Source organism: Megalobrama amblycephala, linkage group LG12 (assembly GCF_018812025.1).
Source record: "Megalobrama amblycephala isolate DHTTF-2021 linkage group LG12, ASM1881202v1, whole genome shotgun sequence".
NCBI lineage: Eukaryota > Metazoa > Chordata > Actinopteri > Cypriniformes > Xenocyprididae > Megalobrama > Megalobrama amblycephala.
The window spans coordinates 3,530,001-3,548,420 of NC_063055.1; the positions used below are offsets into that span (position 1 = coordinate 3,530,001).

At 33.9% G+C, this 18,420-nt stretch overlaps 1 protein-coding gene across 6 annotated transcripts in view; it reads left to right on the plus strand.

Moving 5' to 3' along the window:
• grip2a (glutamate receptor interacting protein 2a) overlaps positions 1-18,212 on the plus strand; it is a 58,286-nt gene extending 40,074 nt beyond the window's left edge. For 3 of the 6 annotated variants that reach the window (XM_048209858.1, XM_048209860.1, XM_048209859.1), the window contains 12 exons: positions 592-737; positions 845-925; positions 1,119-1,182; positions 1,299-1,444; positions 3,194-3,338; positions 3,459-3,598; positions 3,717-3,908; positions 6,765-6,915; positions 10,532-10,652; positions 13,029-13,175; positions 13,472-13,618; positions 17,217-18,212. In XM_048209858.1, the coding sequence (XP_048065815.1) occupies positions 592-737; positions 845-925; positions 1,119-1,182; positions 1,299-1,444; positions 3,194-3,338; positions 3,459-3,598; positions 3,717-3,908; positions 6,765-6,915; positions 10,532-10,652; positions 13,029-13,175; positions 13,472-13,618; positions 17,217-17,411 (1,675 nt within the window). In that variant the 3' untranslated portion in view covers positions 17,412-18,212. The other 3 variants (XM_048209862.1, XM_048209864.1, XM_048209863.1) reach the window with 3 other exon arrangements.
• Positions 18,213-18,420: the final 208 nt, after the last annotated feature.

Sequence of the window (18,420 nt, forward strand, 5' to 3'; positions counted from 1 at the left end):
TGTTGAGAATAAAGTCATTAAATTACGAGAAAAAAGTAGTTAAATTACGAGAACAAACTCAAATTTCAAGAAAAAAGTCGAGATAAAATGTTGAGAATAAAGTCATTAAATTACGAGAACAAATTCGTTAAATTACGAGAATAAATTCGTTAATTTAATGACTTTATTCTCAACATTTTATCTCGACTTTTTTCTCGAAATTTAACAACATTTTTCTCATAATTTAACGAATTTGTTCTCGTAATTTAACAACTTTTTTCTCGTAATTTAACGACTTTATTCTCAACATTTTATCTCGACTTTTTTCTCGAAATTTAACGAGTTTTTTCTCGAAATTAACAACTTTAATCTCGAGATGTTTTTTTTTTTTTGTTGCTTGGCCCTAATCCTCTTCCGTATATTATAGTGTTACCAAGATTTCTTTCAAAAACATAAAACAATCTTAGACCCCAAACTTTTGAATAGTATTGAACATTTATTTATGCAAATTTGTAGCATCTTCATTTATAATCAGTGATAGTATATTCTGTTTTGTATTGTTTCTGTATATCTGTGTCTTATTTGAATGCATGCTGTGTTTTTGCCTTCAAGGTGTGGAGTGTTACAAGTCGGAGACAGACTTCTTTCTATCAATGGAATTCCCACTGAGGACGGAACACTGGAGGAAGCCAATCAGCTGCTCCGAGATGCAGCTCTGGCCAATAAGGTGACGCTGGAGGTGGAGTTTGATGTCGCAGGTACAAAATGTCATTTCAATCAAAAGTCAGTGATTCAAGTGTGATCTGAATACACGGTCACAGATTTTAGATGTATAATTCTGTGTGATCTTGTGTCTCTCTCACAGAATCAGTCATTCCCAGCAGTGGCACGTTTCAGGTGAAGTTGCCCAAGAAGCGTGGAGTGGAGCTTGGCATCACAATCAGTGGTGAGTGATGACCAACAGGGGGCGCTGTTGACCTATACTATTTTACAGTCCAAATGTATAAATAAAAATATTAATTTATTTGCTCTCTATATAATATTATATACAATATTTAAAGTGGTAAATGCATTTTTTTTTTTTTTTTTTTTTTTTTTTTTTGCAATAATGCAAAACTCCTGTAAATTCTGATTTACAGCAAGCAAGAAGCCAGGAAAACCTCTGATCATCTCTGAGATCCAGAGAGGCAGTATTGCACACAGGTACACCTACAACACAACACCTTAAACCAATTTGATATACCTGCTTTTAAAGAGGCAAACTGATAGATATGATGTTTCTTGTTCACTGATTGATGTGAAATGGCCTTTTATAATAGAATAGGAACCCTGGAGCCAGGTGATCGTCTGCTGGCCGTTGATAATGTTCGGCTGGATAACTGTGGGATGGAAGAGGCCATGATGGTCCTCCAGCAGGCCGAGGGGATGGTCAAACTGCGAATTCAGAAAGATGAAGATAACCTGGGTGAGTGAGTGAGTGAGTGAGTGAGTGAGTGTGTGTGTGTGTGTGTGTGTGTGTGTGTGTGTGTGTGTGTGTGTGTGTGTGTGTGTGTGTTTAAGAAATGCTCATTCTCATTTGTACTGGGTGTTATTTTGTAGTTAAGTAATCAAAGACTTGAGTGAGTAATCAAGTACTGGAAAATTAGTTAAATTTTTGTTTTAATTAGTTTTAATTGTTTTTAATGTATATGGCACCTGTATGAAGTTATATGAAGTTATATTGTGATTTATTCACCTTATTGTTTCTATAACTTCATAAATATGTAAATATAGTACAGTATTATATACAGTGTATATATAATATTACTTTTTAAGGAAAGCATGGGTTTTGTTGAAGTACTAAAATTGTTAAAACTAAATAGCTAAATAGAAATATTGAAAACAAAATAATGATAAAATTGACAAAAGCACATAACTACGGAAGAGGATTAGGGCCAAGCAATAATAAATTTCGTTAAATTTCGAGAAAAAAAGTCGAAATAAAATGTTGAGAATAAACTCATTAAATTATGAGAATAAACTCATTAAATTATGAGAAAAAAGTCGTTAAATTATGAGAACAAATTCGTAATTTAACGAATTTGTTCTCATAATTTAACGACTTTTTTCTCATAATTTAATGAGTTTATTCTCAACATTTTATTTCGACTTTTTTCTCAATTTACTGACATTTTTCTCATAATTTAATGAATTTCTCGTAATTTAACGTCTTTTTTTCTCGTAATTTACTGACTTTTTTCTCAATTTAATGAATTTCTCGTAATTTAACGACTTTTTTCTCAATTTACTGACATTTTTCTCATAATTTTAATGAATTTGTTCTCGTAATTTAACGACTTTTTTCTCGAAATTTACTGACATTTTTCTCATAATTTAATGAATTTGTTCTCGTAATTTAACGACTTTTTTCTCTAAATTTAATGACTTTATTCTCAACATTTTATCTTGACTTTTCTCGAAATTTACTGAAATTTTTCTCATAATTTAATGAATTTGTTCTCGTAATTTAACGACTTTTTTCTCGTAATTTAATGACTTTATTCTCAACATTTTATCTCAAAATTCTTGAAATTTAACGAGTTTTTTCTCGAAATTTAACAACTTAAATCTTGAGATGGTTTTATTTTTTTATTATTGCTTGGCCCTAATCCTCTTCCATACATAACAGACTTAAATGAATAACAAAGTACTGGAAAATTTAAAGTTACATTTTTAATTTTAGTTTTAATTTATGTAAATGGTGCCTGTATGAAGTTATTTCTATATTATGTAATATAGAATTTATTATATTATATTATATTATATTATATTATAATAATGTAGAATATATTATATATAAAATATATATTATTTCTATAACTTCAGCTTGTATAACTAATATATATATAATATGTTTTAAGGAGAGCATAGGTTTTAAGTACTACAATAAAAATAAATTAAAGATAAATAGAAATATTTAAATAATAATAATAATAATAATAATATTTACAAAAGCACATAACAGACTTACAGATTTAAATGAGTTGTCAAGTACTGGAAAATTCTAAATTCTAAATATTAATAAATACTATAATATTATATAAGGAATACTAAAATAACATCGTAATTAAATATGAAAAATTTTAAAATACAAGCATTATGCATTTTAACATCACTGTTTCTTAACCTATCAATTTATGATATTTTATCTTCTGTGTGTCTCTGTATATTGTAGATGAATTGGAGTCATCCGGTTCGGTCATATTCACAGTAGAGCTCAAGAGACACGGAGGTCCTCTTGGAATCACCATTTCAGGCACTGAAGAGCCCTTCAATCCCATCCTGATCTCCAGCCTGACCCGCAACGGCCTCGCGCACAGGTGCACACAAACACTCACCACCTCATCTAGTGCTTCATCATGAATAATACACACACTCAGATGTGCATGTTTCATAACACGTGTCATCTGACTAAAACATGAGATTGTATGTGTGTGAAGGACCGGCGCTCTTCATATCGGTGACCGTGTCTTGGCCATCAATAACATGAGTCTAAAGGGGAAACCTCTGAGCGAGGCCATCCACCTGCTGCAGACCGCCGGAGACACGGTCACGCTCAAGATCAAGAAACGATCCGATCGTAAGTCTCAGAATTAAGGCTGGAGAAGTGCATTTCCAACATATAATCCACTGGGAAGAGCATCTCTATGAATAATGCATCAACGCTTGTCCTCGTGACCCACATTTGTCTTTTCCAGCGCTTTTGGAGTCGGAGAGGGGCAGCCCGTCCAGAACGGCTTCGTGCGTGAGCGACACGGATGACGATCGCTCGGATTCTCTCAGGCGGGGTAAATACTCTGAGCTTCGCCGTCTGACCACACCGCCCAGTCTAGATTCAGCCATGGACTCATGGGATAGCTCGGCCCTGGACGCCGGCTATGGAAGTCAAGGTACAGAAGTCCCTGGATTAGATGACGAATAATGTAATTGGATGTTAACAAGGGCTGGCTAAAGTGAAGTGTGAGGTCAGCGAGGGTTAATCAACTCATTTGGACATTAATCAAGTGGGCTGGAGGGAATGTGCCTGATTGGAATATGTCCTAGAAGTTTTCTGTCATTGAAGGATCCTTGGAAAATTAAGGAGACAGTTCAATTCATTTGCATGGCGCTTTTTACAGTACACATTGTTTTGAAGCAGCTTTACAGAAAAGAATGCCTTTATAGTCACATTTAGCAGATTAGAGCTGAGCGATAAGTTAAATTTTTTTTGTTTTTTTTTCAAGAAATTAATACTTTTATTCAGCAAGGATGCTTTAAATTGATCAAAAGTGTCAGTAGATACATTTATAATGTTACAAAAGATTTCTATTTCAAATAAATGCTGCTCTTTTGAACTGTATATTCATCAAAGAATCCTGAAAAAAAAATCACTGTTTCCACAAAAATATGAAGCAGCACAATTGTTTTCAACATAGATAATAATCAGAAATGTTTCTTGAGCAGCAAATCAGATTTCTGAAGGATCATGTGACACTGAAGACTGGAGTAATGATGCTGAAAATTCAGCTTTTATCATAGGAATAAATTACATTTTAAAATATATTCACATAGAAAACTATGGAAGCTTGTTTCTGCCACTAAATAAAAAAAAAAAGAAAAGATAATTGCAAATTTTATCTAACAATTCTGACTTTTTTCCTCACAATTTCTAGTTTACATCTTGCAATTCTGACTTTTTTACTCAGAATTGCGAGATATAATGTATAATCTTGCAAATGTCAATTTTGAGAAATAAAGTTAGAATTGCAAGATATAAACTCACAGTTCTGAGAAAAAGTCAGAATTGCGACTGTATCTCGCAATTGTGAGGGGAAAAAAGTTAGAATTGTAATAATACAATTGTAATAATATTTCATTGTTTTCCTTTCTATTTTTGATCAAATAAATGCAGCCTTGGTGAGCAGAAGAGACTTCTTTCAAAAACATTGACAAATCTTACCGACCCTAAACTTTTGAATGGTGGTGTACATTTTACAACAAACAAGGCAGAGATTTAATATATAGTATATATTGCTTCACGTGAGAAATAATAGCCAACTTTATATAAAGAGATAATAATAAAGGCGATAATATAGTAATGTTTTGTGACAATATACAGTGGCATGAAAAAGTATGTGAACCCTTGCAGAATCTGTGAAAATGAGAATTATTTGAATAAAATAAGAGGGATAATAAAAAAATGCATGTTATTTTTTGTTTAGTACTGTCCTGAGTAAGATATTTTACATAAAAGATGTTTGCATTTAGTTCACAAGACAAAACAATAGCTGAATTTATTAAAATAACCCCATTCATAAGTATGTGAACCATTGATTCTCAATACTGTGTGTGGTTACCTGATGATCCACGACTGTTTTTATGTTTTGTGATGGTTGTTCATGAGTCTCTTGTTTGTCCTGAGCAGTTAAACTGAGCTCTGTTCTTCAGAAAAATCCTCCAGCTCCTGCAGATTCATCAGTTTTCAAGCATTTTTGCATATTTGAACCCTTTCCAGCAGTGACTGTATGATTTTGAGATCTGTGTTTTCATACTGAGGACAACTGAGGGACTCAAACACAACTATTAAAAAAGGTTCAAACATTCACTGATGCTCCAGAAGGAAACATGATGCATTAAGAGCCGAGGGGTGAAAACTTTTGAATTCAAATATCAAGGTAAATTGTACTTAATTTTTCTGCCGGGAAACATGCAAGTATCTTCTGTTGGTTCCAAAGGGCAGTACTAAATGAAAAACAATGATATTTAAACAAAATAAGAAAAATTATGACATCTTCATCCTGTTCAAAAGTTTTCACCCCCTGACTCTTAATGCATCGTGTTTTCTTCTGGAGCATCAGTGAATGTTTGAACCTTTTTTAATAGTTGAGTTTGAGTCCCTCAGTTGTCCTCAGTATGAAAACACAGATCTCAAAATCCTACAGTCACTGCTGGAAAGGGTTCAAATATGCAAAAATGCTTGAAAACTGATGAATCTGCAGGAGCTGGAGGATTTTTCTGAAGAACAGAGCTCAGTTTAACTGCTCAGGACAAACAAGAGACTCATGAACAACCATCACAAAACATAAAAACAGTCGTGGATCATCAGGTAACCACACACAGTATTGAGAATCAATGGTTCACATACTTATGAATGGGGTTATTTTAATAAATTCAGCTATTGTTTTGTCTTGTGAACTAAATGCAAACATCTTTTATGTAAAATATCTTACTCAGGACAGTACTAAACAAAAAATAACATGCATTTTTTATTATCCCTCTTATTTTTTTAAAATAATTCTCATTTTCACAGATTCTGCAAGGGGTTCACATACTTTTTCATGCCACTGTAAACAATCACTCAAGTATACTATATGTACACAGATGAAGTAGAACGTACTATACGGTATACCCAACTTTTAATATATCACTGGGCGATAATATAGTTTACATATTTCGATGATATTACAATCAAGCAGTTGACATTTGCTACATAGTACTGAGTGTACTGTATGTAAGGTTCAATATACTTGTAGTAGTTAATTTATTACATTAATTTAAGTTATTAATTCATTACGTGATGATATTGAGGAGTTTTAAAACCTGTGAGGTTTCATTCAGTTTATAACAATTTGGTGTAATGACAAGCCAAATTACTATAAATATTGTGCGCGATATTCATTATAGTCATTATTTCCAAAAAATCTTTACCGTAGCTCTCAAATCTTATTCATGTTTGTGCATAATCAAACCTAAACCTTTATTTTCAGGTGTCTATATTCATAGAGCGTCTGACTTCACTCTTCACCCCAATGACTGGAGACAGACCAATCACAGGAGCCCGCTGACCTCCAGAAGACACGCCCACCGTACTGCAATGTATGATGGGAGGCTGGGTGAAGAGGACTGGACGTACTCTGGGTGAGAGTTTGTTTAGAGACACAGCTTGTTGATTCTGTTGTTACAGTATCTTTATTATCTTAGAGAAACTAATCAGGAACTAGAAGATTTAAAGAAGCATAAGCTGATTTTTTTTATCTATATATAAACAATAACATTTGTGCATAAGAACATTTCAGCTTGTTTTATAGTTTTGGTTACTAACACACAATCATGTGGCTGTTATTCTTTCTCTTGGCCTGTCATGTGCGCTTTAAAAAAACTAAAAAAAGAAGTGAAACTCACAGGTGAACCTCATGAAATGTCAAGAACATGTCCAGGTCATTTTTCAAAGATGCACTGTAAAACATTAATTTATTTTTTTTTTTTTTGTCATAATACAACAAATTATGTGCACTGCCGTTCAAAAGTCTGGGGTCTGTAATGTTTTTAAATGTTTTTGAAAATTTGTTCTGCTCACAAAGACTGTATTTATATGATCAAAAATACAGTAAAAACAGTAATATTGTGAAATATTATTACAGTTTTAAATAACTGGTTACTATTTTAGTATTTCCTGTGATCAAAGCGGAATTTTCAGCATCATTACTCCAGTCTTCAGTGTCACATGATCCTTCAGAAATCTGATTTGAAGAAAATCTGATTATCATCAATGTTGAAAACCGTTGTGCTGCTTCATATATTTGTGAAAAACATGATACAATATCTTTACTGTTTTAATGGATCCCTGCTGAATAAATGTATTAATTTCTTTAAAAAAAATATGACTCCAAACTTTTGAGTGGTAGTGTATATGCAGAATCAGAATGAGTTTTATATTTACATTTACACATATTTAGATAAACATTACAAAACTTAACCAAAAGTGACAAACAACAGCAAGTTGTAAAAATGTATCTGTACTAGTGCTGTCCTAAAAAATTAACTAATTTATTGCACATTTTTTCTGTAATTAATCACGATTAAAAACATTGGAGATTTTAATATTTTTATATTGTAGTAATTTTACAGTTACTCTAAATTAATATAGAAACAACTTGAAGACAGTATATTTTGTCACTGATACTAATACTGCTACTGATGTCTTTATAAAAATATTTTTTTAAACATTAATTATAGACATTCAACATTACAGTACAACTAAAAGTTATCAATTTCAACTTATTAGGCTTTAAAAATAACTTTTAATTTAAGTGAACTTAAAACTATCTTCACATAAACCCATTATAATAAATGTCATTTTTACCTGTGGCATTCATTCTGTCTAACAGGTAGAAAATATACAGAAATTGAATAAAGTTATCAAACACTTTACAGTCTTCACTGCATAAATTATAAATGAAATATAGATTATTCCTTATTAAAGCTACAACTTTCTGTTATCATTGTTTTTTAATTAACATTAAAGGGGGGGTATCACACACAGTTTCTGCCGATCTCATGTTAATCTTGAGTACCTATAGAGTAGAAGTACATCCTTCATATCTCCAAAAAGTCTTTAGTTTTATCATATTTATAAAAGATAGATTTGCTGTACCAAGTCTTTCCGAAAACAGCCGAGCGCCTAAAGCCGTGCCGTGTAAGCGGAGCTAAAGAGTGACAAGCACGCACAGCTTTTGCGTAGCGATCGTCTGCAGCTAAACAACTGTATTTAAACACACACAATAAACCATTGCATTATCCCTGGATAACCTTTGAATCACTATAATGAATATAGCGTATGAATAATGAATTTATGAATTCACTACGTTCGTGTTGTTTACATTATATGCACTTAGGCGCTATTGCCAAAAAAACAGACATTTGAAGCAGTTTTACTCTCCATCTGCAGTTCCGACTCATGACCGGGATCATTATCGCTGTGACCGCTCCATCTTTCAGTTTCAAACGATCTGTAAATCCAGCGTCGAACTGGGGCTTGTTTATAAAACCATACGCGCCGATCCTGAGGGCTCGAGCAGCCACGGAAAAACACCAGATATTCTCCATTCATTTTAACCAATAAAAAGTGATTGCAACTATCAGTTTCTTTTAATAACAAATATCGAGAGCACATCAATGTAATGCGTGAGCACAAATCTCTCAGCTCCACTTAACGCTGGGTTCTTTGGGAAGCAAGGTTATCTTTCCCTCACAACCGAAAACACACTTCTTTGGTGACATTGTTGATTTCGTGGTCTAAAAACAAAGTGACAAATCTTTCTCTTTCAAGTCCTGTGCAGCGCTGCTGACGACTTCCATAAAGCTGAACGAAGTGCATTGATGGGCGTGCTCTTGCTCTCACTCTGGTCGATGTGTGAGCGTGCTCTTTCGGGAGAAGTGCCCATACAAGGAATTCTGCCCTTTATTACATAATAAAGGGCCATAGAAAAAAAAAATAAGTGCGAAGTTTGTGAGGAATCGGAAGAGTGTTGTTGGCACAGAAATACTCCGTCACATGTCCAACAAGTTTTTTTTAAACTTTGGCTATGTTTAGCATGAGAATCCAACTCTTTATACTATATATCCCCCCTTTAATGGCAGACATCATCACAGCAACTGGTTTATTAGGCTGCTGTCACTTTAAGAGCCGCCACTGCCGAACATGACACTGATCTGACACGCATCTCATTTTCTCACAACTTAAGTTCATTTAAGACATTATTTAACTCATTTAAGACTGATCTTAAGAGGATACTCGACAAAAAGGGCATTTTGGCATAATTCTGTGTTATTGATTGTTCAAGCGCAAAAGAGAACTCTTTCAATTTCTGTGCATATGAGTCGTGTGCATCACATGACAACATTCACAAACCGCGCATTCATGTTTGTCTTGTGGCGCTTGAATGGTTTAGAAGCATTTGCGTGAATAAGAACTTGATCATATAATATAACGATGGAAAAAAATGGACTCTGCGTTAATTGCGTTAAATATTTTTAACACGTTAAACTGAAATTAATTGCATGCGTTAACATGCTAATTTTGACAGCACTAATCTGTACCTATACAAGCGACATACTAATAACATACTGTAATACAGACTCAGATATTTGAGATTTTTTGAGCACTAAGCTGCTTACATGGCACTGCAATTTAATTGTAATAAATTATACATCTAATATTGTAAAAAGCGCTTTTACCGAATGAGATTCACCTATATTTGTTGGTGATTTTATATGTAACTTTGATGATCCTAGTGGAAAGTAAAATGAATCTACATGAGGTTTTTGACTTGTGTTTCTGTGTCTAAACTCTTATCGAACATGCACACTGTCTAGCACAGGAACCACTAGCCTGTTTGCTTCCACAGTCTCTGTATGGTCCTACTCTTCTCTTTTCTATTTTTTTCTCAGGTTTTCTGTCTCTCGTCTGCCTTACTAATCATCCGTCGGCCACATGCTGTCATCTGCCCTTGTCTGCTTCTTTTTTGCTCATTTTCATAATTTTATTATTTTATCGCTGGAACTAGTTCACAGCCTTTTCAGACACATCTGTGTGTGTTTCTCTTTCTCTAACCGCCGCTTTTCTTGTAGTTGAGAAGGATCTTTTGCAGTGACTGTTTCAGCCGTACAGTACAGTTATAGAAAGAGAGAGAGAGCTCCGTTTCCAATAGTACACCTGGCCTTACATTACCCAGGTTGCTTTGCATTGACACAGATCTGTCAGTCCCGCACGCTGTCACAACCACAACAATACAGACGCTCAGGAGAACTATTGGTCACAAGCTCTTCAGGATCTGGAGACCTGCGGCCAATCGGAAATCTTGCGGGAACTTGAGGTAAATCCAATTGGGAATCCACTCAAACAGTGTGTGTACCTTGTCTGCGTTTTCTGTGCTCATTGTGGAGGATTAAATCATTGTTTAAAGTACTTGGTCATATGACCTACATCTAGACAATACAAGTAATTTACCAAAATCTTTAACTCGATGCAATGTTTTCAAAGTAATTGTCAATCACAATAAAGAGCAGCTTCACATTATAGTAATTTTGCCTGAAATAAGAGATGCTACTAATTGAAATTAAAGCTATACCCTATATTTCTCAACATTTTCGCTTAAATGACTGCTATATAGTCAAACCAAAAATTATTCAGACAGTTTTTTTTTTATATACTTTTACTAGTGGGTGCAGGACACTATAGTTCATTTATGTAAGTGAGGATAGCAAAATAAAGTAAACTGTGACATATTATACCCAAAAATTCTTCATACAGTGGACTACCAGTAAAATTGATAAAAATTTGAAAACAAAAATTATTCAGACACTTTGACCTGACCATATTTTGCTGAAGTGTTATCTGACATAATTAAGATGAATATTTTCTGACAGTTTAACTCTGAGATCTTGTCATATTTTATTAACATTTTTTTTTAAACTATAGTGAATAAACTGTATTAATGAATGAAATGTTCAAGGTGTCTGAATAAATTTTGGTTTGACTGTGCATATGGAAAATACACTGCCCAGCCCCCCCAAAAAAAGAAAAAAAGTTGCTTTGTTTGGATTTAAATAGGCAAACTAGGCTTTGACTAACTTTTAACACAACAAAATAAATTACCAGTAATTAAATGTTAAAGAGAATCTATTGTGCCCCTTTCACAAGATGTAATATAAGTCTCAGGTGTCCCCAGAATGTGTCTGAAGTTTCAGCTCAAAATTACGGAAGAGGATTAGGGCCAAGCAATAATAAAAAAATAAAACCATCTCGAGATTAAAGTTGTTCAATTTTGAGAAAAAAAAAGTCGAAATAAAATGTTGAGAATAAACTCGTTAAATTACGAGAAAAAACTCGTTAAATTTCGAGAAAAAGGTCGAGATAAAATGTTGAGAATAAAGTCATTAAATTACGAGAAAAAAGTTGTTAAATTACGAGAACAAATTCGTTAAATTATGAGAAAAAAGTCGTTAAATTACAAGAAAAAGTCGTTAAATTACGAGAACAAATTCATTAAATTACGAATTTGTTCTCATAATCTAACGACTTTTTTCTCGTAATTTAATGACTTTATTCTCAACATTTTATCTCGACTTTTTTCTCGTAATTTAACAAGTTTTTTCTCGTAATTTAATGACTTTATTTTCAACATTATCTCGACTTTTTTCTCGAAATTTAACAACTTTTTTCTCGTAATTTAATGACTTTATTCTCAACATTTTATCTCGACCTTTTTCTCAAAATTTGATGAGTTTTTTCTCAATTTAACAACTCTAATCTCGAGATGGTATTATTTTTTTATTATTGCTTGGCCCTAATCCTCTTCCGTACAAAATACCCCACAGATCATTTATTATAGCTTGTCAAATTTGCCCCTATTTGGGTGTGAGCAAAAACACACCTTTTTGTGTGTGTCCCTTTAAATGCAAATGAGCTGCTGCTCTCGGCCCCCTTTTCAGAAGAGGGCGGAGCTTTAACAGCTCAACAACAACAAAGCTGGAGAATCTCACGCAGCCAAAATGAGGATTGTCAGTAACGGTGTTCAGCCTTACATTGTTCAAACTGGAGTCGACACTGATGGAGAGACTTTTTTTGGAATGAAACTGGATGTTTCTGAATGGTTAGTGGATAATTTTATGTAGTTGTTGTAGTCCTTAAAGTGATTTCTGTAAAAGAAAATATCTCCCTTTGCATTGAACTTTGAGCGTCATAACTTTGCAGATGTTGTTTATGCTCAAACAGCAACATTACACACTAACTAAAGTTAAAAAAGTGAAATCATAATCAAGGGCCCCTTTAATAGAACAAAACCGATACATATTTAAAATGTTAATGGAACAAAAATTACCAATATTTAAATCTTAATTGCCGTGAACGGAATGTTCATGAACGTTCCAGAACGTGAATGTTCCCGAGTCACTGCTGCACTTGTATAAGCCTACAGTGCTAGAGTCTAGACAACACTATTAATACAATTTAGCTAGATCTACAGATCAGAGGAACACTTGTATCATCGTTTTATATCATATCGCTCAGCCCTAAAACTTGTTCTATGGTAAAACACTAAGGCATTATAAATATTACAGTATAAACATCTGTAAATCTGCTTCAAAACAATGTGTATTGTAAAAAGCAGCATACAATTCCCAGAATTCTCTATACCCCCTCATGTCGTTCCAAATCAAATGTGGTGCAGTTTGTTTTATTTCCTCTGTAGGCTACTATAATGTCAGGCAGCACGCTGAGTTTGAGCGAAGGTAGTGAGAAGCAGAATGAAAGCAGGACCAAAGAGAGGACCTCAGAGAACACCGCTGTACCAGAGGACATGAAGGACAGCCCGTCCATGCCATTAGAGCTTCATAAGGTAATGTTCACTTTCCCAGCAGCTCTAGGGTGAATGATGTCTTAAGCCGGGGACACACTTTAACGAGTGTAAGGCTGATTATGAATGTAATTTGATACTTACGACTGATTATGCCCAAACATGCCGAGTCAGAGCCAGTTGCGTTCAGTCAGTGTTTAAATTTCTTGTGTAAGTATTTAAATCTGAAACAGTCCTTGTGTGTTGAGCTCAATGTTAGAATGTTTCAGCTAGTCATTAAGTGTGTCCCCGGCTTTATTTGCTGCCGGACGGATCTTTATTCTCTCCCTCTCTCTCAGATCTGTATACGGAAGGATGTCGACAGCAGGGATTTTGGGTTCAGCGTGTCCGACGGTCTGCTGGAAAAGGGTGTTTATGTGAACATGATCCGTCCTGATGGGCCTGCGGACCAAGCTGGTTTACGGCCTTATGACCGTATTCTACAGGTGATGTATTCAACCCTCTGACCTTTTCTTAACGGGATAGTTCACCCAAAAATGGAAAATGTCACACTTTACTAACCCTCAGTTCTCCCGTATTCTGGAAGTTTGAACTATTGCTTCCTAACCTTGACAGTTTTCAATGGAAGCTTATTTCCGCCACTGAATAAAAAAAAAAGTTAATTGCGACTTTAAAAGAGAATTGCGACTCCTCACAATTGCAAGTTTATATCTTGCAATTCTGACTTTATTTCTCGCAATTCTGACACTTTTTCTCAATTGTGAGTTTATATTTTGCAATTCTGACTTTTTTCTCGCAATTCCGACTTTCTTGCCATTGTGAGTTTATATCTCGCAATTCTATTTCTCGCAACTGAGTTTATATCTCGCAATTCTATTTCTCGCAACTGAGTTTATATCTCGCAATTCTGACTTTTTTCTTGCAATTCTATTTCTCGCAAATGTAAGTTTATACTTCGCAATTCGGACTTTTTTTCTCACAATTCTGACTTTATTTCTCACAGTTGCGAGTTTATATCTCAATTCTGACTTTCTCGCAATTGCAAGTTTACATTTTACAATTCTGACTTTTTTCTTGCAATTCTGACTATTTCTTGCAATTGCAAATATATCTCTCATTTCTGACTTTTTTCTTGCAATTCTGTTTCTCTCAATTGATTATCTCGTAATTCTGCCTATTTCTCGCAATTATGACTATTTCTCGCAATTGCGAATTTATATCTCACAATTTTGACTTTTTTTCTCACAATTCTGACTTTATTTCTCGTAGTTGCAAGTTTATATCTAAATTCTGACTTTCTCGCAATTGCAAGTTTACATTTCACAATTCTATTTCTCGCAGTTGTTTATATCTTGCAATTCTATTTCTCGCAATTGAGTTTATATCTCGCAATTTGACTTTTTTCTCGCAATTCTGACTATTTCTCGCAAATGTAAGTTTATACCTCACAATTCTGACTTTTTTCTCACAATTCTGTCTATTTCTCACAGTTGCGAGTTTATATCTCAATTCTGACTATTTCTCGCAATTGCAAGTTTACAGTTTACAATTCTGACTTTTTCTTGCAATTCTATTTCTTGCAATTGCGAGTTTAATCACAATTCTGACTTTTTCCTCGCAGTTCTGACTTTATTTCTCACAATTGCAAATATCTCATATTTCTGACTTTTTTCTCGCAATTATCTCGTAATTCTGACTATTTCTCACAATTATGACTATTTCTCACAATTGCGAGTTTATATCTCACAATTTTGACTTTTTTTCTCACAATTCTGACTTTATTCCTCATAGTTGCAAGTTTATATCTAAATTGACTTTCTCGCAATTGCAAGTTTATATTTCACAATTCTGACTTTTCTTGCAATTCTGACATTTCTCGCAATTCTGACTTTATTTCTTGCAATTGTGAGTTTATATCTCGCAATTCTGACTATTTCTCGCAATTGTTTATATCTTGCAATTCTGACATTATTTCTCGCAATTCAAACTTTATTTCTTGCAACTGCGAGTTTATATCTTGCAATTCTGACTATATTTCTCGCAATTCTGACACTTCCTCTCAATTGTGAGTTTATATTTTGCAATTCTGACTTTTTTCTCGGAGTTCTGACTTTCTTGCCATTGTGAGTTTATATCTCGCAATTCTATTTCTCGCAAGTGAGTTTATATCTCGCAATTCTATTTCTCGCAGTTGTTTATATCTCGCAATTCTGACTTTTTTTCTCGCAATTCCGACTTTCTTGCCATTGTGAGTTTATATCTCGCAATTCTATTTCTCGCAGTTGTTTATATCTCACAATTCTATTTCTCGCAATTGAGTTTATATCTCACAATTCTGACTTTTTTTCTCGCAATTCTGACTATTTCTCGCAATTGCAAGTTTACATTTTACAATTCTGACTTTTTTCTTGCAATTCTATTTCTTGCAATTGCGAGTTTATATCTCACAATTCTGACTTTTTTCTCGCAGTTCTGTTTCTCGCAATTATCTCGTAATTCTGACTATTTCTCACAATTCTGACTATTTCTCACAATTATGACTATTTCTCGCAATTGCGAATTTATATCTCACAATTTTGACTTTTTTTCTCACAATTCTGACTTTATTTCTCGTAGTTGCAAGTTTATATCTAAATTCTGACTTTCTCGCAATTGCAAGTTTACATTTCACAATTCTATTTCTCGCAGTTGTTTATATCTTGCAATTCTATTTCTCGCAATTGAGTTTATATCTCACAATTCTGACTTTTTTCTCGCAATTCTGACTATTTCTCGCAAATGTAAGTTTATACCTCACAATTCTGACTTTTTTCTCGCAATTCTGACTATTTCTCGCAAATGTAAGTTTATACCTCACAATTCTGACTTTTTTCTCACAATTCTGTCTTTATTTCTCACAGTTGCGAGTTTATATCTCAATTCTGACTATTTCTCGCAATTGCAAGTTTACATTTCACAATTCTATTTCTCGCAGTTGTTTATATCTTGCAATTCTATTTCTCGCAATTGAGTTTATATCTCGCAATTCTGACTTTTTTCTCGCAATTCTGACTATTTCTCGCAAATGTAAGTTTATACCTCACAATTCTGACTTTTTTCTCACAATTCTGTCTTTATTTCTCACAGTTGCGAGTTTATATCTCAATTCTGACTTTCTCGCAATTGCAAGTTTACATTTTACAATTCTGACTTTTTTCTTGCAATTCTATTTCTTGCAATTGCGAGTTTAATCACAATTCTGACTTTTTACTCGCAGTTCTGACTTTATTTCTCGCAATTGCAAATATCTCATATTTCTGACTTTTTTCTCACAATCCTGTTTCTCGCAATTGATTATCTCGTAATTCTGACTATTTCTCGCAATTATGACTATTTCTCGCAATTGCGAGTTTATATTTCACAATTTTGACTTTTCTCACAATTCTGACTTTATTCCTCGTAGTTGCAAGTTTATATCTAAATTGACTTTCTCGCAATTGCAAGTTTATATTTCACAATTCTGACTTTTCTTGCAATTCTGACTTTCTCGCAGTTGTTTATATCTTGCAATTCTGACTATTTCTCGCATTTTTTGAGTCAGAAAAAAGTCAGAATTATGAGATAAAAAGTTGCAATTAACTTTTTTTTTTTTTTTTATTCAGTGGCGGAAACAAGCTTCCATAGTTTTCCTAGGCGTTTTTTTTTTTGTTTTTTTTGTTTTTTTTTTGGAAGAATATACTAAAAGCATATACATTGAATATATACTTTTATTCAGCAAGGATGCATTAAATTGTTCAAAAGTGACAGTAAAGATATTTATAATGGTACAAAAGGTTTCTATTTCAAATAAATGCTGTTCTTTTAAAATACTTAAATATGTTCATGTTTTAAAATATATTAAAATAGAAAAGAGTAATTTCATATTGTAATAATGTTTCACAATATTACTGTTGTTACTATTATTATGATCAAATAAATGCAGCTTTAGTGAGCAAAAGCATTAAAATAATCTTACCAATCCCAAACTTTTGAATGGTAGTGTACAGTAAATGAACTCCAAAGAAACTGTTCAAACCTTCTGATTTTGTTTGACTATTTTAACAGGTCAATCACGCACGGACTCGCGATTTTGACTGTTGTCTAGCTGTGCCGTTGATCACAGAGGCCGGAGAGCATCTGCAGCTGGTCATTAGCAGAAACCCTCTCGCTCAGGCACATATTTGGCCACCTAAAGACTGTCAGGACCCTTCTGAACTGTCCATGGTTTCTGCACAAAATGCAAGAAGAGTTGACCTCTGATTCCCAAAAATGAGCACAACTTTTTCAATTTTTTCCACACAAAATGTTCTCTCTCTCACCCTCACAAGAGACACATTAGCACTATTATTTTAATATTTATTTATTTGATCATTTTCAAGCTGTTTTTGTCACAAGTTAGGATCCACTGCTGCTTTTTATGCTTTCATACAAACAAGCCACAAAGTACATGTGTTTGAACACTCACAGAGGCACGTGAGTTTATGTTCACCTTTAGTTACACAAAACATGTCAAGTTCATCTTCACACACGCCACTTTTCTTTCTATTATAAATAAATGACACACTCGTTTAGTTTCTCCTGTCAGCACAAACTCTTTGATCTGCAGGTTTTTACAAAACACAAAGAGAAACTTCAAGCCATGTGTCATCTGTTTCGACAGATCAAAACCATGACAATCGATTTTTTTTAAACACTGATGATGAAAAGCTCAGTGTTTCTTTCCCTCAAGTCTTGACGTGAATGTTTCAGGTGCATGTGATGCAGTTCGGTGATGTCTTTTGTGTACCGTAAGGCGTTTTACAAGGATTTTATGGCTTTACGTCCTGATACAAAACAGGAATAAATCCTGATTTTAAGTGATCTGAAGTCCTTCAAAGGATCTTGTTTTAAGTGTGATTTTAAAAGGAGATCCTTCTCTGTATATCCTCTATGCTGTGTACAAACCCCCTTTTCCTGGATGTTAATTATGTAGAATGCCATGAATAAGATGTACATTTAATATTCTTGGGTTTGAAATGATCATTTCCTTTTTTTTAAATAAAATAAAGGATAAAAACCAAAGTGTATGTAACTCTGTGTCTGTGGTAAGAATATAAGCTGAAGCACGTCTCTCTCTCTCTCTCTTCCTGTTGTTCCACCTCGTGTGTCTGTCAGGACGCCGTTCGGGGTTTTGATAGCGTAGACGGTGTTGGCACGAGGTGGAGATGAGCTGTCCCACACCTCACCGCGCTGTCAGATACTGGAAGCCAAAGCCGCTTGACACCACTCC